Raw genomic sequence first — 23,791 nt, 5'->3', positions numbered from 1 at the left:
TTATCGTTTCATAAGGTTTCCTATTATGGATTATGACTCTGCACTTCCTACGATCCATTTCATTCTCAATAAATCGCGAATGAATTTTTTAAAGTCATTTGGATATTTTTAATTCAAAATATTTGTATTAGTGAAATAAAAGTGTTATTTCTTCGGAAAAACATCAAAGCTCTTTTATTTTTTCCCTTCAATTAATAGCCCGTCACTAACCCACTGACAGAAAAAAGGGCCAATATCCTTAAGTTCGAACCCTTGTCTATCAGCAAGGAAAATAGGGCTTTCCAATTTTATTTTTTTTTACAAAGGATAACATGATTGATAAAAAATTATATTTGAAACGATAATTTAAATATACTTTTAGTAAAGGAAAACCAACTGAGATACATGATTAAAAATGTTAATAGCTTAATTTTTAAATGAATAATTTATTTTCTTAAAAAAATTAACTGCATTAAATATTTGAATTGATAGTGTCAAAATTCAAAATTTAACAATCACACTAAAAATAGGATTGAGAATGATTACAGTAACTCGTCATTACCTTAAAATAATATCTTTAATATGATTTATTACATCCAAATTCAAAATTTAAATCAAATTTAAAGTGGAATTGCTTTTTATTTTTTTTATACATCCAAGTTCCTAAAAAGTAAAAACACATTCAAAAATTGAGATTATTGGGACACTAACATAAGAGTAAAGATTTAGATTCATACTATAGAGTGAATTTTTTTCATGATTGTGATTACAAAAATTGATTTCGCTCAGGACTTATATTTTAAACGTTAGTTGATAAGAACTAACTTGATTTGAACATCATCTAAAAAAAACATGGTTTGCATGGTAAAGTAGAATTATCTTTGAAAAGTAAATATAAAATTTCATGTTTCACATTTATAAAATTAATTTATTCATTGAAATTGTTAAAAAAAATAAAAATGTCACAATATTAAATATTTCCTCTGCAAATTCAAATTTAATTCACGGTAAAAAGAAAATTACAAAAGTAGAGTTAACATTGTTAAAATGAATTATTTATGCCAAAAAGGTACTTTTGGGCTTAAAATTTTGATAAGATCAAAATAAAACGTGTCACGTTATTTATGTTTCTAAACAATAAATTAGTTTGTAGCTAAAATCTATAATATCTATCAATCTACCTATAATCTATATACTCATTTTCTTAAAATTAACTGCTTCATCCTAAATTTGGTCTTTGAAATATCTAACCATTAATAAAACATTTAACTGTTAAACACAATTTTTTTTGGCAACTATTGCGATTCAATTCACTTCTACTCGAATAGGTTATAAATGTGCATATGCTACACATTACGCAAATCATAATGACATACGTAAACTGATTTGAAATTGGAAGGGATATATATCGAGCAACATATGAACTCAATTTAATTTTGGTTTGATTCTTAGGTTTGAAAGGTAGCTAAGCATAGAATTGACTTACAGTTTTGGCTTCTATTCTATCTAATCTATCACTTAGGCAAGAAGGGAAGTTGTTGAAAGTTACACCATCTAATTAAATAAGAGCCACCTTTGTAGCATTGTGTTCATAAAATCTCACATCGTAGAGCAGGAGGAATATGTTTGAAACCCCACCAAGGTTTCATATCAAACATCAGTAGTCGTTTAATCATTTCTCGGCAGTTCTCCCTGCTGAGTGTGCTGTTGCAGAGGTAGCCAGTTAACATGGGACCTGGTGGGCCAGGGGGTCCTGGGCCTGGTGGACCTGGTTGGGGTCCTGGTGGTGGAGGACCTGGCGGGCCAGGATGGGGTCCTGGGCCTGGTGGGCCAGGCTGGGGTCCAGGCCTGGGTGGACCTGGCTTCTTTGGGCCTGGCGGACCTGGCTTCTTTGGGCCTGATGGGTTTTTTGGTGGATGTGCAAATGGTTTATGCAGCCTTGTATCTTCATGGTGAGTAACATTTAAAAAAAAAAAATGTATAATTACCTTTCTCATCCTTATAATCGAAAGAATTTTCCTTCATAGTTGAAGACATTTTATTTTGATTCATATAATTGTAATTTTTTTATCCTTTCAATTCTTGGCGTCAAGTATGGTCTAATGCCTTTGAGATGAAGGTTGTTGTTCTTGCTTATTGCATCAAATGACGTGGGTAAGAAGACGGTGAGAACCAAGAGTTAAGATATTATAACTATAGAGATTAAATTTTAAATTAAAAAGTAAAAAAGAAAAACTCTTGAAACTATAGAAAGCAAAAAGTAATTAACCCTAAAAAAAAGTTGGTGCATAACATGATGAAACTTTTAGGGTGCTCATTGGTTAATGATTTGACATGTTGGAGCTGATTTCTAAATTTGATTTCATGGTAACTGGGAAATGCAGCTTCTACTGCTTGTGCTGTTGTTGGTTTTTCCGAGATTGTTTTGGTGGTCCAGGCATGGCACCTCCTTTCTGATAACAGGAACATTATCACTGTTATTATTATTAATTTGGATTAGAAGAGTTGAAGATTTACTTGCTGCCGCCCATGACTGTCAGACCATGTCCATTGTTCATTTAATTCGAAGGTTGTGTTATTTGTATTTCATTCCAGTTTTTATGCTTTAGCTGACTCCCAAGTCACTTTTTTATCCCATGTAATCAGAGGCTATTGTTATTATACACGTCTTATTTATAATAGTCTATAACTTCATCATTATTTAATCATCATGATTTTATATTTTAGATAAATCTATTAATTTTTATAATTATTATCTTAATGGTTATATTAAAAATAATTTTTAATTACTATTTCACGGTACATTAATAATACACGAAAATTTAACTATTTAATTAAGATTAAAAATAATAAATGATCAACATTAAAATATTAAAAATTAAAATCTAATACAATCATCAAATCTTTAAAAAATTTGCCAACCAAAAATTAAAAAGTTTAATGCCTATAAAACAATTTTCCATCGTTACCTAATAATAAACAATAAATCATCATTTAAATTATTTTATAATAATTATTTTAAAAATTAACAAATTTATCACTAGAATTGATTATAATTAGATCACTGTATTTTTGTTTCAAAATTAAATATATAAAAGATATTAATTATGACTTCTTAAATTGATATCTTATTTATATATATATATATATATATATATAATTTTATTCAATGAATCTTATAAAGACTTGTTATATTATATTTTAATTTAAATTTATAAATATTTAATTTTTAAATATCTATTATTTTCAATATTAATTTATGATTGTCATCAGTTATTCTCACGTTCTCACATAAAATATTATCACAAGGAGTCATATTCTGTATAGCTTAATTCAGGCTCTTCTCAATGTTAGTTGTCACTTATCTGTTAGATTTAAAAAAATAATTAAAAATAGACTTTTATTAAGGTTTGCTAAGCAAGTGTTGGGCGAGACAATAGCGTCAAGTCGATCACTAAAGAAAGTAAAATTTCATCCTCAACAAGAAAAGAAAAGAAAAGAAAGAATGCAAATTTTTATATATTTATTAGTTGTTCTATATGTACGTATAATGATCTATTTTCATAATATTTTAGTTTTGAAATATTACTTATTTCTCATTTATTTATCACACACACACTCCATAAGAACGTTGACATTCTTTGTGGAATATAATTGACCAGATAAGTTGTTAATTAGGGCGCGTACTACAAGTTTGTCCAAATGCAATTCTGAAATGAGAATTAAAATAGCAGCGTGCGTACCACAAGTTTGTTTGTGACCGTTGCACCAGAAACTTTTCTTTTGTAATTCTAGTGCACGCTCCATCACGTTTCTAATTCAACACCCAGATCTACAAGCTCACTCCCATGTTTTTTCATACACAAATGATGGACTTATTATTTGGGATTGATTGGACTAATCATATTACCTTCATTATGATCAAACCATCTTATCTTATCATTAATTAAAGAAAGAAAGGTCTTAATACGAGTTTAAACAACTAGTGGGAATTTCAGCTTTCAACCCCACTACGTATTAATGGGCCAAGGCGGAGGATTGGGCCCAGATAACGCATACACGTGGAAGAATATGATAGGTGGAGAGTTGAGAATGAGACAAAAAAAAATTCAAAAATCTGAAAGAACAGAACAGGGTATTTATGTTACAGCACTCCCTCTCAGCGAGTCTCCAGTGGACGCAACTCCACCACAGTTGCAGAACAGCACAAACACAAGACAGTGCCAAGTAAAAATACTCAGATTCAGCGTTAGTGTGTGATTGTGAGGCTGTTGAGTGTTGAGTAGGGAAGAAAAGTGAAGACCTCAAAACAACGAGCTAAATCAGGTACCTCTCTTCCTTCTTCGTTTCTATATTCAGTTGTGTCATGGGTGTTGTAAAGTTGAAGTCTTTTGTCCCTTTGGTGACGGTTTGCAGCATGCAAAAACAATGAAGTCTTCAATATTACTCCTGCTTCTTAATTTATTGTACCTCTTGTTTTTTTCTCTCTATTTTGAACTCTTTCGTTCTTTTTGTTCCTAACTGTGTTGATATTCCCCCCCCCCCCCCCCCCCCCCCTTTCTTTCTGGCATTCGTTTTAGTCTTGGGCTTTTGAAAGTTGAGTGCTTCCTGTTGGAGATCTCATATTGATCAACAATATAACTAAAATAGTTTATATAAATGCGAGGCAATTTTTATGAGTTAGATTTGGAGGTTGGGGGAGTTATAAAGTTGGTTGGGTAGTAAAAGGAGAAGGGAGAGAGGAAAAGGTTGCCCGTTCGATTCTCTGCTAATGAAAACTAACAATTAACCTGTCCATAAAAAAATTGGAGGTTGAGTTGAAGCTAAATTCAAATTCTAATAGTTATCATATCCTATCTTAATAGTTGTTGTTGGGCCTATTAGGTCACGTGATATAGAGCCGTTATCAAACTACTTCTAGATCTCCAATCTTGTAGAAGAGATATCTAATCTTCAGTGAAACAGAGTATGCTGAAAATCCCAAGTTGTTGGTGATATGAATAAAATAGTTTATATAAGTAAGGGGGAAGTGCACATATAACTAGCTAGCTAAGTAGTAGTTGTAGCATTGTTGAGATGACGGGAATGACCTTGCGGTGTCACGTTAACTTGTGTGTTTGTGTGCTGTGTTAAAAATAACGAAGAGGCAGTGTCAGTCTCTTAGTCGGTGCATTTGTTACTTGGTATTTTTCATTCTTATCTTTTCGCTAAAAGTATTTTTTTAAAGTATGTGGTCGATTCTTTGCTACTACTAGTTGATCGTTATGCTTGCGCAATTTTTGTTAGGGGGTCATGGTTCTTTATTGTTGTTGTTTTTTTTTTTTGTGTGTTTCTTTTTTCCATACACAGGCTCTTGAGGACAACCAAGAGAAGAAGAAGAGTGAAGAAGATGACTGGAATGACGAAGAATCAACCGTCACAGTGGTGGTGGCTTGATAGCCACACCACTTCTAATCGATCCCCTTGGCTTCAATCCACTCTCTCTGGTATGCATTGTCTTATCAATTTACTACTTTTTTTTCTATTGCCAAGTGAAAAGTTACATAAGTAATAGAAAAAAAAAAAAGAGGAACACTAGCGCAAAAAACATAAAAAGGTTATTGGGGCAACGTTATGATTTGAGTGTTACTTTCCATGTTCTTTATCTTCTGTACCTTTTGCCCTGTGGATTTAGCCGTTGGAGCAACCCATGGAACCTTTTTGTGCACGCTCTTTTTTTGGATTTGCTAAGAGCATCTCCAATGGGGGGTGCTTCCATGATTTCTTAGGTCAAGTAACGGTTTCTTGTGAGTTCTTCTGCATTGGAGCATAATGACGTGACAAAGTGGGTTTCTTGGTTGCTAAGGATAGTTTCTTATATAAGAAACTCTAATCTTTGAATTTCTTGTGGTTTTTTAGGATTTCTTGCATTGGAGTAAAATTTTACATGAGTTTCTTATGAATGGCATGGCACTGCGAGACCACAAAAAGATAATGAAGAAATCCAAATGAGTTTCTTGCATTGGAGATGCTCTAACTACTCTAATAAGAGCATCTCCGATATTGTACATAAAGTTAAGATAGCTCGTTTTATTGGGTCCTGTCATATCGTATGGATTTTATTTTATTTTATTTCACAAAATATTTAAGTCATAAGAATATTTTATTTACATAAAATTCGGTTCTTACCATTGAAAATCATGTCAGTCATTTCTAATGGTGATCCTGAATAAAAAATAGTTCTTAACAAGAACAAACAGTAGACACAAGTTAAAGAATATAATAGTAGAAAGTTTTATTAGAAACCATATTAGGTATATGTTGGAAATTACAGTGAATTACATTAATAATACGTTTTTAATTTCTTAACTAATATCCTCATTAGTCATTACATTAGCTTATCAGTTTGTCATTATTTTAAAGGGGATCAATTCTAGAAAGCTATTATTGAAAATCACATCTGGTTTGAAAATTACGGTGAAAGTGTATTATTAATATTTTTTGAATAAAAACTTTTCACTTTTAATTACATTTAACCAGTAGCATTGGGCAATGTTTCCTTATTTAGAAGCTATCTTTGGAAGATGTAAAACCAAAGTGATTAGTTCTTCAAAACAAGTTGATCCTAACAAGCAACAAATTCATGTTTGATTGTCTGTTGCAGAGCTTAATGAGAAGACAAGGGCAATGTTAAAGTTAATTGAAGAGGATGCAGATTCCTTTGCCAAACGTGCAGAGATGTATTACAAGAAGCGACCAGAGCTTGTGAGCATGGTTGAGGATTTCTACAGGACACATCGCTCCCTAGCTGAGCGCTATGATCAAGTCAAACCTGATACTACTGGAATTGGACACCTCATTACTGGGGGGTCACCTTTTGCTTCAGCAAAGCATCAGTTGGAGAAGTTGATGACTTTTTCAGATAATGGATATGATACCTATTCTGAGCATTGTGATGTGTACGAGTCTGAGGAATCTGAAGTTGATGATCCTGAACAGGAGGAGGATGAAGAGGGGACCAAGTTTCTTCATAACAGCATAAAAAATGAGCAAGTTTCGTTTGTGGCAGCGAGTGATGTTGAAGTGATGAAGCTGAGGGGTGAAGTTAAGAGACTCAATGAAGAGAACAAGGCTCATAGGGATCAAATCAAGCAGAAGGATACCATTTGTGATGAAATCATGATGCTGAGGGAAGAAATTGGAAGGCTTAGAGATGAGAATGAGGCACAGAAGGAACAACTCAAGCAGAAGGATGAAGAGAAGATTGAGGTGATAAGACAGCTGAGTTTAGCAATAGATGTGCTGAAGCAGGAGAATGTGAAGATGAGAAACTTCATTGCTAAGGAGTCCACCAAGAAATGGAAGAACCCATTTGAGATCAACAAACTTGTGGGAGCATTTTCTGTGAAGTTGTTCAGTGGTGGTACTCCAAAGAATCAGCCCGGCGTTGAGCTCTCTAGATGTGGTTAAAAATTTAGCAGATTGAGTCATTATATACAAAAATATTTACAAATATGTCTATATTTATGTTAGGAACTTATTACCCAATAGCCTAGGCTTAAAATCTTTTATCTATTACATTCCAATTGTTACAAATTTGCATTTGTATTCCTTATAATTTATGTGTCCAATTCCAATTCCCCGTCTGTCTTTTACATGCCTCTTAGCTAGCTCTTTACCAATGTGAAGTGTGGCCATTTGTGCTAAGCAGAGCCATCAAAGTGATTTGTGGTCCTAGGTGAAAGGGACTTCCTCATCTTTAGTTCGATCAATAGCAAAGTTGGTAGGTTGGCGATGGCAAGGACTTCTCTCCTTTGTGTCTCTCAAACTGTAGTGGGAAAATTTCCCTGCTTTTATTCCGTGAAAATCTCCTACCTCACTTGAAAACTTGTGTATTTTTTTACAGTCAATTTGAGAAGAATGCCATACAATCACTTAAAAAAAGAACAAAAAAATGGTGGTCTTTGTTGGGTACAAGGTCACAGATATTCTCAACAGTCTCGTTCAACTATAGAAAACAAAGTTTTTCTTCTAAGTTGTTAATGCAGATGCATATATAAAATTTGAACTTGAGACTGGTAGTAGTTTAGTCAAATGGTCTTTAATTTCTAAGACGCTATATACCAACAGTAATCAACAATCTAATCTTAAATGTTGAAATAGCATGCTTATAGGAACACAACTACACAAGTAGAAGCACCGACATCAATCTATTCACAAGACAAGAAGCCAAATTATGTAAGTTACGGGTAAAGTCATACATGAAATTGAATATAAGGGCTGATAAGAATAGTGGAAAGCAGGAGCCTCAGATGGCAAAGAATCCAACACAGTGCCTGGAGTGCCCAAGACTTCTGGGTTGGGATTAGGAGGGCTCTGGCTTGAAGGAATTGTGGCAGTGAGGAATATGATGGGGAATGAGAAACTCCACCTGCACCTGGGGTAGGAAAAAGTGGCTCAATATCTGGTGATTGAGTAGGAGAAACTAGAGGGGCACTTGCTGGTGCTGCTGTGATGGAAGTAACTTGCATACTTTGTTGAGAACTAGAAGCCAAGGCCAATGAACAACTACATGCCAACATGGCCATCAACATTGCCAAGAATGACCAAAAGGAAGCCATAAATGATCGCAGAATAAATATATTGCCTTAATGCCTTATGATGAACGATACATATATGCTGATGAGAAAGAGAAAAAGAGAGTAAATTTATTTTTTTGTTTAATATGATATTGGTGCGAAGTAGTCCTTATTAAAAGTGATGATTAATTTTCGTTGAAGATCGTGACCGCACATAAAGTGAATATTTTTCTTTCAATTTATTATATATCCAAGAGTTGATCAAAATACGTATTCTGAATCTTTTGATTAAGAAACACAAATTACTACCACTTGTATCAAATCATTGGTGGAAAAGAGAGTAAGCTGTTGTGAGAGAAGGTGTGAAAGTTAGCTGTTGTGAGAGAAGGTGTGAAAGTGCATGATTGATGCCTAAAACAACATAAAAAAATAACGTTTCTTGATGAGAAGATAAGTACATCTGATTTCTATTTATTTTGTACATTAATTATTGCAAACATATAGCATCATTCAAATAAAAAGGGTATACAAGAAATGGTGGTGGCCTTCCAATTGTCCGTCACAATTGATGATTGGGACCTACTGGTTACTTTATGGATTGAATGAATCCTAAGTGACCATGGCATATAAATGGACATCAAAAAGAGGGATGAAAAGTAAATCCAGAGGGATTGAGAGGGAAAACAAACAATTGACTTCCGAAATTCTAACTTCTAAGCCGTGAACTTCAATTAACCTTATTTGTTAGCCTTAATAGCACTTTTGGTTTAAATATTATGTAATTTAACTTTATTTTTATTTTTATTCTTATATTTTTTTTTTCGTTTTAGTTTTATAAAATATGTTTGTTTTATTTTTTATTCTAAAAATATTTTAGATAACATTTTGAAAAAAATAACAAAAAATAAAAATAACATATTTTATAAGAACTAAAGTAAAAAAAACAGAATGGGGAAACCTTAGCGCCAGAAGAATCATCATGCTCTCTCTGTCATCGATAACAACCTTCATTCTTCACCCTCGTCACTCGTCATTTCTGCTTACCACGCCTCCCCTTCAAAACTTGACAAATTTGATTTGAAGCTGGGGAAGGAGCATCGGGTTTAGATTAACGCAATGCTGCAACAAGAGCCAAATCTCATTCAGCATTCCATACGTACAGAAGATCTGGTGAGGTTGAGGAGTACGCTGGATGGTACCTGGTCCTGGCCAGTGGCGAAACGGCGGAACCTCGTGTGCCTCAGATTGAAGGGTTGGAGAGTTTCAATGGAAAAGTGATTCACTCAACCGGTTACAACAACGGCAAGGAGTTTAAGGATAAACTTGTTCTTGTTGTTGGATCTGGGAATTCCGGCATGGAGATTGCGCTCGACTTGTCCAATTTTGGTGCCAAACCTTCCATCATTGTTCGCAGCCCGATAGGTACTTTGATTTCTTTTTAGGCTTCATAATAAGATTATTATGATCGATGTTTATGTGTGCATGTATGTTCATTTTCTTTCGAGGGATATGATGTATTATGCGTCTCTTATGCTGAGTTACTTGTCGCTGTATGGAGATCTGAGTGAGTGACCTTTCACCATGAAGATGAAACCATCGACGTGGGAACTGTCAAGAAAATCAAATCTCGAGAGATACAGGTACTACCATTTCTGGTGTCAACAATTCATTTTAACCTAAATCAACACATAACAGAGCTGCAAAACTGTAACATTCAAGGCTATCGACTCATTGACTGACAGAACATGTAGTATATGGTTATCCTCCAAAAGAAAGAGAAAAAAAAATGTTGCAAAATTGTTAAGTAGTCTTCAATTATTATAATTTCTGCTATATGGACATTAGTTAAGGCCATAAATATATGAGAATTCAAGACAACTTAAAATTTCAGCCCCTGAAAAATATCTTTACGTTCTTATTGAGAATAGACTATTAAAAAGAAATTTACACAACTTGGTAATTACATTTATATACCTTTATACAAATAGTTACTAAAAATTATATTTATTTAAATATATTTTTCATAAATAAGTATAAATTGTTTGATAATTTTATAAATACATAATATAAGAAATAAAAATATAAACATGAATAGTATGATAAATTTATGTGTGTGCATTTAGTTTAGATCGGATTAAATCGATATTTTTAAAATTAAATTTAAAAGTTAATCCAATAAAAAGTTTGTTTCATTTTGTCCAATTTTCAATCTATTTAGTTTTTTATTTTTATTTTTCGAATTTAATTGGAAACACTCCCAAAACGAAGTGACGGACTCCATAAATGTTACTTCCTCTTTTGCTCATTCATGTGGACCGTTTGGTTTAAAAGTGGAGAGGTTAATTAAAGGAAACAAAATCTCAATGGAAGAAAAAGCAAATATTGATAGATAAGACGTATGAGCTGGGTTCATTAATTCTATATATATGTTATGTAGGTGTTGCCAGCGGAAATAGATCGAAAAGTATCAGAGGTGATGAAGTTTTGTTCCGAGATGGCAAATCACGCCCATTCGACTCAATTGTTTTCTGCACACGCTTCAAGAGATCAACTCAAAAGTGGCTTCAGGTATGTATCATATTGATATGGCATATGTGACAATATTGGGCACCCTTTAATAATAATGAATGCACTATTATATTCCATCTAAATTAAATTAGTTCATAGACAACTATATCATGCAAGAAAGTTGGTGATGTAAGATTGGTTCACTTGGTTGAATGATTCAAAAAGAAAATAAAGGAGGTAAAAATTGTGGATTTGATTCCTGCTACTAATAAAAGATTAATAAATTAATAAATAATATTTATCTATAAAAAAATCATACAAAAAAGTTTAGAATGACATCATAATATTAATTAATTTGTTCTGCACAGGGGGTGATGATCTTCTAAATATAATGAGAATGGCTTTCCAAAGTCCAGTTTCCCAAATCATTGGAAAGGTCGAAACGGTTTGTATTGTGTTGGGCTGTCGAGAAGGGGTTTCTTTGGGGCTAACATGGATGCCCAATTAAGTAGCAAATGATATTGCGTCGTTAATTCCTCAAGAAGAAAGAGAAGGAATTTGAGTCATGTAATTGTATATCTATTATGTGCGGGTAGATTATAAACTTGGTTGCAGAAACAGTACATGACACATTTTTCTTTCGGGACATGCTAGGTGCACCCAGCAACATTGCTGGTGCACCCAGCAATTAGGTGAATGGGCAAAATTGCCCTTGTATTAAAAAAATAATTCATTCTTTCGGAAGAAGGTTCTTCCGGTAGAAAAATTTATTCTATCAGAAGAACCTTTTTTCTAGAGAAGTTACCGGAAGAAGTTCTTTCGGTAACTTCTCCGGAAGAAGGTTCTTCCGGTAGAACACAAATTGTTCTTCCGGAAGAAGGTTCTTTCGGAAACTTTCCGGAAGAACCTTCTTCCGGAAGAAGAAATTATTTTTTTTAACGCAAGGGCAATTTTGCCCATTCACCTAATTGCTGGGTGCACCAGCAATGTTGCTGGGTGCACCTAGCATGTCCCTTTTCTTTCTTTTGGGGGTATGAATCAGGTATGTTGTTCAAAATGCAAGGAGGCAATATAATTGGCTGTACATGAGGAATGGCCTCAACCCAACAATAGTAAGGTAATGAAATGCTAGCTTTGCTAGACAAACGTACGTCTGACAAATTTCCTTGTCTTCGAGTAAATAACTAAATATTAGACTGCGAGAATTTTGACACGATGAGTACAAGACACAATCCTGCAGGAATATTCCATGGAACTACGCGAGCTAGCTCCTGGGTAAACGGTACCTACTGCATATATAAGGTATTCTGATCAAACTAAAACAAATCAAATCAAACTAATTAAGTCGTTTTAACATGAAACTTTTGAGTTATATATATTTTTCAAACTAAATTAAACTAACGAAAATTGATTATAATATATGGTTTATATATATAAATATATTTTTTTTCTAACGAGGAAGTATTTGAATTTTTTTATTTGATATTCAATTAATCTTTTTATCATTGGATGTCTTACTTTGGAATATAGTAATACTTTGAGTTGTAATTTCATACTCAAATCACGAATCAAATTCCAAACTTTGATTAAGAGACTTAAGTGTTAAGCTATTTATACCAACAAATTTTGATTGGTTTATATATTTTGAGAAAATGATTTTTATGATTTGAAGCTAATGAAATATTACTCGAACCAATAATAAAAAATCTAATTTATATATATAAAAAAATTTAAGAGATAATAATTAAAGGATAAAAATTAACTAATTGTGAAATAATAGCTAAGGTATTTTTTATGAGAACAAGAGAAATAAATATAAATCATATAATTACACATGGATAATTAAAATTTAATATATTATAGTGATTAGTTTACTAATTATAACTAATAATATTTTGATACATGAAATCATACATTTAAAGGGCATTAATCCTTTTTGCCTAACTTATTCCTCACTTATTAATTAGATTACTAACTGACTAATAATACTTTCCTATGTGGTAAGATATCGAAATGTAGATGTATTTTATTGGTATAGATAATACTAATTAATTTTTTTAAGTCATCTTCAACACAACTTATAAATCCCTCTCTTTTTTGTGTGATTCATCGGGGTATTACATGTCCACCAGCTTCTGTCCGGTTCGTCCTCAAACCACAACGTACCGGAAGAGAGGTTTGCTTTAATACTACTAAATGTAACACCCTCCTACCCCAACATCCATACACTTGTAATATTTTCTAAATACGTTCGTAGAAAAATTTAATTAAAAGGATGTATCGACTTTTTTTAAAAAAATACACTTATTTCGCGGTAAGAGTATTACATGCCAAATGTTTATTAACTTAAAGAAAACAAATCAATAAAAAAATATAACTCCATGTTAAACAAATATTGTCGCTCCAAAGTCCACACAAACCATATTAAATAAAATATGGTGAAAAACTACTTATTAACTTAATCCTTAGATAAATGAATAAAACTTATTTCTCAATGTTACATTATTTTAGAGCATCCATAATCCTAAAATTAATAGTAATATAAAGTGGAGACCTAAACCTCTCATGTATCATCACAAGGGTGACATTCAGTCCAAACACAAACAAGATAAACATATGGTGAACAAGATATATCTCACAATAAATTTAAAATATTAAGGAATTAAGTTATAAAGATATAATATACATTTATAAATAGTTTTGTTCCACAACACAAGCATGCCTCATCCAAATAAAACATTTCATGCACAAATTCACACACAAAATGCGATACAAATTAGACCTGCAGACTTTGCATGTGGTACTATTTTGGAAAACACTATGAATGTAGTTCGAGAGTCCATGTACTCGATGAATTACCACACAATGGACGACTCGACACTATCACTCTCACCGAGATGACATCGCCATCAATGCATTAAGGTGTTCTGGCCTTACAAGGATACTCCAACACATGTGATCAACATGAGGTTAACGAAGATTCCAAACCATTGCACTCTCAGGGTCAGAGTCATATGTCAACTCATTCATGACCTCCCCGATTAGGTTCATAAACCTTATTCACTTCAAAACATATATGAACAACATAATGCAGAACTTGATTTATTTGTTGTCCCTTTCCAAGTTGTTCATGTGTTGCCCCTTCGAAAACAATATTATTTTCATGATTTTTAAAATTGAATCACAATTAAATATTAACACAATTGTTATACGACGTCGTTTTGAATGGGCAGTACAGGGACAACTTGAAAAGGAACAATAGAGAAGTCAAATCCCATAATGCATGGTTTAGACACAATATGCATGTGGTTTATTTTCAAGTTTCCTTGGAGATTCCTATCCCATGGGGATAGGTTCTCCTAACATTATTCGCAACACATATGCATACCATGACATAATACTTTCACATATACTCATGGACATCATGTATTCAGTCACAATATCAAATCATGGGCACATTCACTCATTTACACAATAATATCATCACAAGTGAAGTTTCATCGTGTGAAGTGTCATAATGTGAGAGTCGCCGAGAAGTTGAAAATCAGAGATGTTAGAAATGGTATCAGAGCAAATCTCTCCCCTAGTATGGTGTGGTTCGAGGACGAACGGGGTGAATGTTGGTGGACATGTAACACCTTGATGAATCACACCAAAAAGAAAGAGATACATAGGTTGTGCAAGTATGAGACTGTACAAATGATGATGACTTAAAGGAATTAATTGGTATTACCTATACCAACAATATGCATTTATTTTTTGGTACTACCTTTTGGGGAGTTTCCCCCTGAGTGAGGATAAAACATGTTAAAAAGTCTTGTGTTGATTTGTGGGGTTAGTCATTGATCCCGAAAGTAGGCAAAAAGAGTTCTGACTGGTGGAGAGTTCTAGCCAACAAGGATGCCGAGGGAAGTATCATCGCGTGAAGTGTCATAGTGTGAGTGTCACCAAGAAATTGAAAATCAGGGATGTTTTATAGATATTGGTCTCAACACCATTGCTAATGGCCCTTACCAAGTGGCTATATTTTTTTTTTTCCTGAAAATGCTCTTTTCTCAAAAACATGTTTCGGTTGTATAATCACGTACAAAATCCACAATAGAAACCTTATGTTCTATTGTAGTAGAGAGGTTGCAAACAAAATCTACAATAGAAGTTTATGTTATAGATTTTGTATGCAAAAACACATTTTTGTTGTTGATTTTGTATGCACCCCTTGTATTACAACAAAAATATGTTTTCATTGTTGATTTTGTATGCACTAAAACAAAATTGTATTTTTGTTATTGTATAGGAAGTTCATGCAAAATGTAAACTAGAAACACATTTTTGCGTAAAAAATCAATAACGAAAACGTGTTTCTGCATACAAAATTTACAATGAAAATAAGTTTTGGTCATAAATTTTATATACATCCCTTGTACTACAATGGAATCATCATTCTCTTCCATCTTAATACAAAGGAGGAGAAGAGAAAGCGGTGGTGGGGTTTGAACCGAGGGATAAAAAAGTCTTTTCTGTGGGTTTTTAAAATTGATAAGGACCAATAACAAAGGTTGTAGGAGCCAATAACAACTCCCTAAATTGATATCAAAGATTAACAAGTTTGTGGACTTCGTTGACGTACAACGTGAATTCGTTTAACGCCATTCTTTAATTTGCATTGATTAATTGACTTCCTCAGCTACCTTAAACAGGAACCCAACAACCTATTCAAGCAAAAAATGAAGGAGTAGGAAAATATAGCTCGATGATTTCGTCAAATGTATTATTACATCTGGATCTGATTTGATTATAAGATTATTTTAAGTACTGCAGAAAAGTTAAGAATTTTCTTAATTTCTATTATTTAAGAATTAGTATAAATACTATTTATTCAATGAGCAATATGCATTTCACTTTATTTTTCTTTTAACCTTTGTTTCTTTTCCTTTTCTTTATTTGTAGCATATATACATGTAGAATTACAACTTGTGGTTTTTTTAGAAGGATTAATTTCAATTCCAAATCACAAAAACACGCGCTTGTGGTTAAAGTGCAAAAAAAATTAATGTTTTGAACAACAAGCCTTTCAGTTTGTCATGATTTGTATTTATCAAAGGGGGAGACAGCTTTACATTGACTCAATTAATGTACATAGGTTGGACAATTTCGGGTGCTTCAAAATTCCAGCATGCGTGCCAGTCCTAAGGGACTGACCAAATTAACACCAAGATAGAAACCTTCACACGCAAGCAGCATTGAGATTGTTTCACTTTCATTTGTAGCTTTTGAGTTGCTTGTAAAGGGGCCAGCAAGGAGAATCAGGTTCCTTTTAGTTAGCATGCTCAGTAGGAGACACTTGCTTCCATGGTAACTTTTTTAGGTATCAAGATTCAAGAGTAGTGTCCCGGCAATTCAAGAACAAGATTTCAACCAGTGAAAAGAAAAGACTTCTAACTAACTAAAAACCCCTTCCAAGCTAACACTAATAATTTTGGATTTGCTTAACTAATGTTCTTATGACATTGATAAAGATTTAAGAAACTAGAAAGAGATCATATTTTTTTTGTAAAGATGACAAAAGAACGTTTAAAAAAATCATAAATAACATAATTTTGTGTGTTTTTTATAATTTTTTTTATCATTTTAGTTCCTTAATTAATCCCAAAAATAAGGTTAGCATTTGCCAATAATTATTCATGTGATGGGGACATGGAGCATATAGTTTATGGCACGTAAATATTCACACACCATGTGTCTACGCATTGTTTGTGACCATCCACGTCCGTCAAATACAAAATTTTCCACTTCAGTTGGTAGATCAATTGAATGGATTTAAATGTGTGAACTAACAGAAAACAAAGAGGCAATCAAATAAATGATCAACTATTGTTTTTCTTGATTGCTATCATGCATGGAAAAAGGAAACTACTCTTGCTTCCTCGATGTAAATTACCAGCATTTCTTCTCTTTTCTAGATAACTTCATCTAGTATTTTCATTGTGATTTGTTTTCGTTCTATCTCTAGCTCTGCTCCTTTTTTTTAAGTAAATAAAAGTAAGTTAATTAGTGACAGAGGGATTGAGATGGTTTTCTCGAAGTCCTAAATTCAATCTTCATATTGTTGTCTTAATACATACACACACACACAAAAGAAAAAGAGTAAACAACCAAGTCAGTATACTATTATAGTAACCATTTGTATTTTTTGCATTAAAGTAGAAATTAAATTTACTTTGTATTAATTTGCGTTTGCAATTTTGTTGAGTTTATTGGTTATGTTGACGATTTGTCCTAAAAACCGCAATTATCGGTTACCATCGTCGATCTTATGAATATCTAATAGGACTAATAATAGATCGAGAAATGCTAATTGTACGCTAAATTTTGTATAATATTTTATAATAACATATATGTAAATAACATAAATAATGTGATAGAAAAATGAAGAAAATATAATAAAATAAAAACTTTCATAAAAGTCATTATATAAATAATATAACTATTTTTTTTGTCGTCAAATAATATAGTTCTATTATATCACTGTCACTATCAGATACAATTTCCAAATTTCTACTGTTCAAATTGGGCCTTACTTTCAATTGTTTGCTTACTTTATCTCACTTTCAAGTTTCAACTCGAGAAAGCTACGTGAGAATTAAAGCACAAAACTTTTGAATTGTAAACCATATATGCATAGCAAAACCTCAAATGACATAAACTGTCCTAAAAATTCAAAGGCACAACTTACGTTTCCCAAAAGCAAACGTGTCTATCATTTATTTCTTTACTTCAAAGATAACTTGATTAAGGATGAACATGCTCAATATGGACAACTCTTCTAAATTCTAATCCTTGATGTTCAATAACGTGCATATCGTTTCTCTATGCCAAAGATTTTATCGATTATATATATGTATTAGCTAGAAGAAATACGAATTTCTCAATTACATAGAAAAACGCATTTCTCATTAACATGACCATTAAAATCACGAGGAGAAATTAAGAAATCAAATTTGATTATTTTTTTTAAAAAATGAAAAACTATAAGGAATCCAACAAGGAAAAAAAAAAAGGAACGATAGCAAGGATATATAGAATTCCTTTAATTAAACAATGATAGACCAGATGATTATGATGCTTTATAAGGTAAGGGGGTTTTAGATCTTTAGCTTAACTAAAAAAATAACTTTAATAATAAAGTCCAAATTATTTTACATTTATTTTAGTTTATAGAACAGATAAAGAGAGGAGAGAGAGAATAAGTTGATTTTTTAAAGTTATTTCACCTTTTCTTTTATAAAAAATAGTCTTTTTTTCCTTTTCTTTTATGAGAATTAAGATGGTTAATCTATTAAGATTTTTTGGAAAAATCATTTGGCCCAAATTTTTCTTTTAAAACCTCCTTAAAGAATTCCAATTTCCATTATGGGAAATGTTTTTACCATGTACACATTTAAAGTTGATAAGATAACAAGGGAGATTGGCTGAATTGGTTAATCACAATATATGAATATTATAAACCTCATGATACCGTTTTTAATTTATATGGATAAAAAAAAGTTAGAATCGACGTATCAAATATAAATTGGGTATATTAAATTATTATCTATATTAACCTTATTATTTTTTATTAAATAAATATTTTATTTACTGATATATTAATAAAGTGTCTTTCGTGATTTGTTGCATTCAGGTTTGAAAAGCCAGAAAAATGATATTTTTATTAATTTATTATAAATAATTTTTATTTTTTTTGTTTTCCTGGCCACAGGTCTCATACTTTGGAAGCCATTTTGTTTAAAGTAATCATATATGAACATCCATATATATCATAAGCACTTATTTGACATTTTTTCTCCTTCCTATCTCTCATTTTCTATCAAATTATATCATTTATCATATTTATCTTTCAAGATTTCTAATAATAAAAGGGTGTTCAAAGATCTTTATTCTTTTGTTTAAGATAATGTAAATACATTTATCAAAAAATTAGAACTTTAGTTCACTGTGGAAGACCAACCCTTTCTCTAAACTCAACCTCTTTGGTGTTGTAATTTTATTTTTAAAATAATATGTGATGATGCATAATGCATAAGAGATGGGTTCTAATGATGTATTTAAAGTGGATTATTGACTAAAATTTAATTTTGACGAATGTTTATTAAGATATATTGACTTTTGAGTTCACCAGGTTCGAGATCTTTTAGTGACTACGAATTCTCTAGTAAGGTTGAGAATATGGATGATAAGTTTACTCAGATTCTATGCATACTAAAATCAATATCTACACTGGGTAGGATAAATAATCATTTAATATGAATGAATTTGAGGCTGAATTAAAATTTACTTGCAAAATTTAAGAAGAAGATTAAAGTAGTTATATTGTAAAATAAGTAATTTTATGATACGTAACTCTCAATATATAAATGAAATCCCTAATCTATTTATTTTGGAATATATTAATTTTACACCTAATATACTTATGCATAAAAAATATTAGTTATATATGTAGATGAATTTTCGGTATTAATAAGTTGTACTAGTATTTTATTTTTCTTGGTCCCCCTAGCTTGAGGCAGAAGAAGTAGTATATAATACTAATAGTAATACCTTGTGATCACTTGGCTTGGCTTTGGCTTAATTTGTTTCCTAAGAAGAAGAAGAAGAAGAAGAATGGAAGAGAAGCAGAGAGTGATAATAGTGGGAGCAGGGCCTTCGGGGATATCGGCGGCAGCATGCTTCACGAAACAGTCGATTCCGTACATAATCCTGGAGAGGGAAGACTGTTCCGCTTCCCTGTGGAAGAAATATTCATACGAGCGCCTCCACCTCCACCTCAGGAAACAGTACTGCCAGCTTCCCCACAAACCCTTCCCAGCATCTTTTCCTCCCTACGTTCCCAAGAAGCAGTTCTTGCAGTACCTGGACGACTACGTCTCCCACTTCGGAATCACGCCGCTGTACCGAAGAACCGTGGAGCTGGCCGAGTACGACCAGGGCTGCCACAACTGGAGGGTCATGGCCCTCAACGGGGACTCCGGTCAGCTCGAGGAGTACCGTGGGAGGTTTCTGGTGGTGGCCACTGGTGAAACCACTGACCCTTTTGTGCCGGAGCTTCAAGGCCTCAGTGGCTTTCCTGGGAAGCTCATTCATTCCACTGGGTTTCGTTCTGGGAAGGATTTCAAAGATCAGCATGTTCTTGTTGTTGGATCGGGGAATTCTGGCATGGAAATCGCATTGGACCTTGTCAACCATGGTGCCAAAACTTCCATTCTCGTTAGGAGCCCGGTAATTCATTCATACTCGCATCTCCTACTCCTTTACAGACTTAATTAATTGCATCCCTCATGAGCTTCTTTATTTGCAGTTCTGGGTTCTCTGTTTTCTTAATTTCTCCAAGTTCATTCTTTAATTTGTTTTTAACAAATTTGATCTCATTATTTAAAATATATATATATATATATATATATATATATATATATATATATATGTGTGTGTGTGTGTGTGGGAAGGCTGATGTGGTACTTGCTCTAATGTATTATCGTGTCGACACATTTATCATATTAGTATTTTTTTTTTATTGAATATTGAATGTTAAGTCAATAGGTAAATTAAAATGTATAATTAAAATAGTGGGATCAAATTTAAACAGAAGAAGTAAAGGAACTAAATTTGTGAAATTGAGAAAGCAATAAAATTAGAAGTGCAATTAAGGTAAAGCCTAAAATAAGTAGAAAAAAATATTAAAAAGTCATAGAGTCATTTTCATGAGTTTAATATAAAGTGTTTTCAATAACTTCTTAGTTTGACTTTTTTGTTCTCTCGTATTGGTTATGAATTGATGTGGAAAAAAATAATTAAGCACATTTATAACGGTGATTATGGATTTGGTTAGATCTGTTGTTGACTTAAACGAGTTGTGGTTTGCTTGTTACGTGTTCTAATACAGTGCATATTGATGCAATAATGCAATGAACAGGTTCATTTTCTATCAAGGGAGATGGTGAGTTTGGGGTTGTTTCTGTTGAAATATTTGTCGTTGAGCACCGTGGACTCGCTGATGGTGATGCTTAGTACAATGATTTACGGGGATGTGACCAAATATGGGGTTGCAAGGCCCAATGAGGGTCCCTTTTATATGAAGGTCAAGTATGGAAAGTACCCAGTTATTGACGTTGGAACCTATAAAAAAATCAAGTCTGGAGAATTGAAGGTACGTTTAATTTAAAGATAACCTTTGGTAGGTGTAACATAGCTTTCACAAGTTCAAACCTCAATTAAAGCGAAAAATTGCCAAATACCTGCATGGTTTAGTACCTTTTTTTTCTTCATTTTTAAATCACTAGTATCAGTAATTTTCATATTGATAACAATTTTTTAAAATTTATTAATAAAAAATTTACTATAGTTTTATTACTTAAAAAAATTATAATTCAAAACTAAACTGACATAAAAATAAGTCACAGAAAGATATGCAGAACAAGAAAGAACTTTTATATCCTCCCTCATTTTACGTAAAAGTCAGGCTCAAAAGAGAGAAAACAGATAAAATAGACAATGGACTATAAATGAGAGAGATAATTAAAACAGATAAAATAAACAGTGGACTGAACTTTTATGATGTATTAGTTTACTATTTTATTTTAATGATTAAAACCATGAATTATTTATTTGTTGCTTTAATTTTTTTTTTTTATAGTTTCCAACTGAAATATGAGAGAGACCATTAATAGAAAAATTATAATTTAGTTTAATATAACAATATTTTTAAAATTAAAATATTTAATAATATTTTAACATTTCACTTTCTTTTCTGTCCTTGAATGCACATCAAATGCATTTTTATACACTTTAGTAAGGTGAACTATTTCATTTTCGTGCTAGCTAGAATAAAACAATAACTCGCTTAAGATTCATATCAAGAATAAAAATAGCTTCACACATGGTGTTCACCTACTTTATCCCGGCAAAGTGCAAGAACTAGGTGCACCGTAATGTTTTTGTGACGTGACGAAGTGGCATTCTATTGTGTGTTACGTATAGGTTTTGCCATCAGAAATAGAAAGCCTAAGAGGCAAGGATGTCCTATTCAAGAATGGTGAGTCGCACCCATTTGACTCCATTGTTTTCTGCACCGGCTTCAAGAGATCAACCAACAAGTGGCTTAAGGTTTGCAATTCAATCCAATACCACCTAACTTCTATTCATGTGAACATGCATTATTTATTATTGAGAAAAATAATGTAAAATAAAATTATTGATTTCTTTAAAATTCACACTAATTATAGTTTCTAATTGACTCACAATGTAAGATTTCTATGTATAATCATTAAACTCTTATTTATATGCACAAGACATATCAATTTTGTTTTAAAATTATAAATTTTGGTTATTTAATTATAAAAACATTCAATTTCAATAAAAATGTTAAATTAAAAAAAAAAAAGTTATAATGCATATATGCTATGCTTGACACCTGTTATGATATGATCCAGTCTTATATTCATGTGTCATTGGTCATTGTTAATTAATGAGATAATAACTAATTAAGAAGTAAATAATTAGTTATAATAAAAGTAATTAACAATGAATGAATTGTATATGTTTGTGGCAGGGGGATGATTACCTTCTGAATGATGAGGGTCTTCCGAAGCCGAGTTACCCGATCCATTGGAAGGGAAATAATGGTTTGTACTGCGTTGGGCTATCAAGGAGAGGCTTCTATGGCGCTGCCGCAGATGCTGAAAATATAGCAAATGATGTAAGCTCCTTCACGCAGCATCCATGTCCCTGAGAAGTGAGAACAAACTACAAGACCAACGACAGTTTTGCTGCTGCAAGTTTTTGAAACATAATTATTACGACATATCATGGCTTCGCAGATTGCCCTGTTAGCTGCCATTGCTGCTAGCTAGAGGGACAACAATATAATCTCCAAATAATACTATGAGCTCTGTATATTAAGAGTCTCTAACAATTAATTATTTATAAATGTCAATACTTGTTGTAATTTTTTAATGAAGAAGGATTCACTTACTAGTAAAGTTACCCCTCATTATTATTATTTATTTATTTAAAATTCAATGATCGTAACAATTAATTAATATTAATCATTAAATCTTAAAAAAATGAATTGTGAGATAAGGAGCAACTCTAGTGGATGTCTCTTTCTTCTTTATTGCCTCGATCATTTGCTTTTTTAAATTGGAGTGTTTTTCAATTGTTACTAGTACTACTTCCGTTTTATATAAACATTCCTCCTGTCTTATAAAAGAAGTGTTAAATAAAAAGTAAGACTTTTAATATCTTAAAAATAAAATAAAAAAGTTAAAAATTTAAAACGCATTTAGTACCTATCACATAAATTTTTTATATAAACCTTCCTCCTATCTTATAAAAAAAGTGTTAAATTTACTATCTTCAAAGTTAAAAATTAAAATAAGTTTTTAAAATTTAAAACGCATTAAGGTACCTATCATATGGGGAAAAAAAACAGGAATAATAAGATTTAGGATTATTCTCAAAAGATGTCTCATAAAAAAATGGGATTAATAGAAGTATACTAAGGTTGTCTTTGCAACGAAACAAATAAGGAGACGAGAGATAAGCAATTAATATCTATTTGTGACTTGATGGGATAAAAAAGAGAGAAATGGAAAATTATAGATGGTAATAGGATAAATGTATTATCTGGGTGTAAAAAAAATAGGACTCTAAGAAACATAAGGCAAAGACATGACTCATTAAAATTTAATTCTTCA

The 23,791-nt window shown here is 32.1% G+C and overlaps 3 protein-coding genes and 2 long non-coding RNA genes across 5 annotated transcripts; all 5 read left to right on the top strand.

Moving 5' to 3' along the window:
* Positions 1-1,566: 1,566 nt before the first annotated feature.
* Positions 1,567-2,663, top strand: LOC100777560 (putative polyketide hydroxylase). Its single transcript, XM_003520685.5, has 2 exons — positions 1,567-1,931; positions 2,364-2,663. The coding sequence occupies exons 1-2, from the start codon at positions 1,708-1,710 to the stop codon at positions 2,434-2,436; spliced, it is 297 nt and encodes a 98-aa protein (XP_003520733.1). The 5' UTR covers positions 1,567-1,707; the 3' UTR covers positions 2,437-2,663.
* A 624-nt stretch (positions 2,664-3,287) lies between these two features.
* On the top strand, positions 3,288-7,554 carry LOC100815707 (protein NETWORKED 3A). The gene is made up of 3 exons (XM_003521482.5): positions 3,288-4,305; positions 5,329-5,465; positions 6,623-7,554. Exons 2-3 carry the CDS (start codon positions 5,369-5,371, stop codon positions 7,426-7,428), a joined length of 903 nt encoding a protein of 300 aa, XP_003521530.2. The 5' UTR covers positions 3,288-4,305; positions 5,329-5,368; the 3' UTR covers positions 7,429-7,554.
* Positions 7,555-9,473: 1,919 nt separating this feature from the next.
* LOC121174615 (uncharacterized) lies at positions 9,474-11,702 on the top strand. Its single transcript, XR_005890802.1, has 3 exons — positions 9,474-10,177; positions 10,975-11,105; positions 11,414-11,702. It is a non-coding gene; the product is annotated as an uncharacterized lncRNA (long non-coding RNA).
* Positions 11,703-12,068: 366 nt separating this feature from the next.
* LOC106798106 (uncharacterized) lies at positions 12,069-16,511 on the top strand. Its single transcript, XR_001387587.3, has 3 exons — positions 12,069-12,162; positions 12,286-12,347; positions 16,186-16,511. It is a non-coding gene; the product is annotated as an uncharacterized lncRNA (long non-coding RNA).
* Positions 16,512-17,784: 1,273 nt separating this feature from the next.
* Positions 17,785-23,074, top strand: LOC102668138 (probable indole-3-pyruvate monooxygenase YUCCA10). Its single transcript, XM_006577059.4, has 4 exons — positions 17,785-20,318; positions 21,010-21,243; positions 22,074-22,199; positions 22,645-23,074. Exons 1-4 carry the CDS (start codon positions 19,704-19,706, stop codon positions 22,822-22,824), a joined length of 1,155 nt encoding a protein of 384 aa, XP_006577122.1. The 5' UTR covers positions 17,785-19,703; the 3' UTR covers positions 22,825-23,074.
* The last annotated feature ends 717 nt before the right edge of the window (positions 23,075-23,791 follow it).

Source organism: Glycine max, chromosome 3 (genome assembly GCF_000004515.6).
Source record: "Glycine max cultivar Williams 82 chromosome 3, Glycine_max_v4.0, whole genome shotgun sequence".
In the NCBI taxonomy this organism is placed as follows: domain Eukaryota; kingdom Viridiplantae; phylum Streptophyta; class Magnoliopsida; order Fabales; family Fabaceae; genus Glycine; species Glycine max.
This window is presented reverse-complemented; position numbering and strand designations above follow the sequence as displayed.

Bases quoted from the DNA above. Each gene is read 5' to 3' on its own strand.
- LOC100815707 (XM_003521482.5), top strand. From the start codon at position 5,369: ATGACTGGAATGACGAAGAATCAACCGTCACAGTGGTGGTGGCTTGAT. The intron at 5,466-6,622 runs GTATGCATTGTC...TGTCTGTTGCAG, and splicing joins GCTTCAATCCACTCTCTCTG to AGCTTAATGAGAAGACAAGG.
- LOC100777560 (XM_003520685.5), top strand. From the start codon at position 1,708: ATGGGACCTGGTGGGCCAGGGGGTCCTGGGCCTGGTGGACCTGGTTGG. The intron at 1,932-2,363 runs GTGAGTAACATT...TGGGAAATGCAG, and splicing joins TGCAGCCTTGTATCTTCATG to CTTCTACTGCTTGTGCTGTT.
- LOC102668138 (XM_006577059.4), top strand. From the start codon at position 19,704: ATGGAAGAGAAGCAGAGAGTGATAATAGTGGGAGCAGGGCCTTCGGGG. The intron at 20,319-21,009 runs GTAATTCATTCA...TGCAATGAACAG, and splicing joins CCATTCTCGTTAGGAGCCCG to GTTCATTTTCTATCAAGGGA. The intron at 21,244-22,073 runs GTACGTTTAATT...TGTTACGTATAG, and splicing joins TCAAGTCTGGAGAATTGAAG to GTTTTGCCATCAGAAATAGA.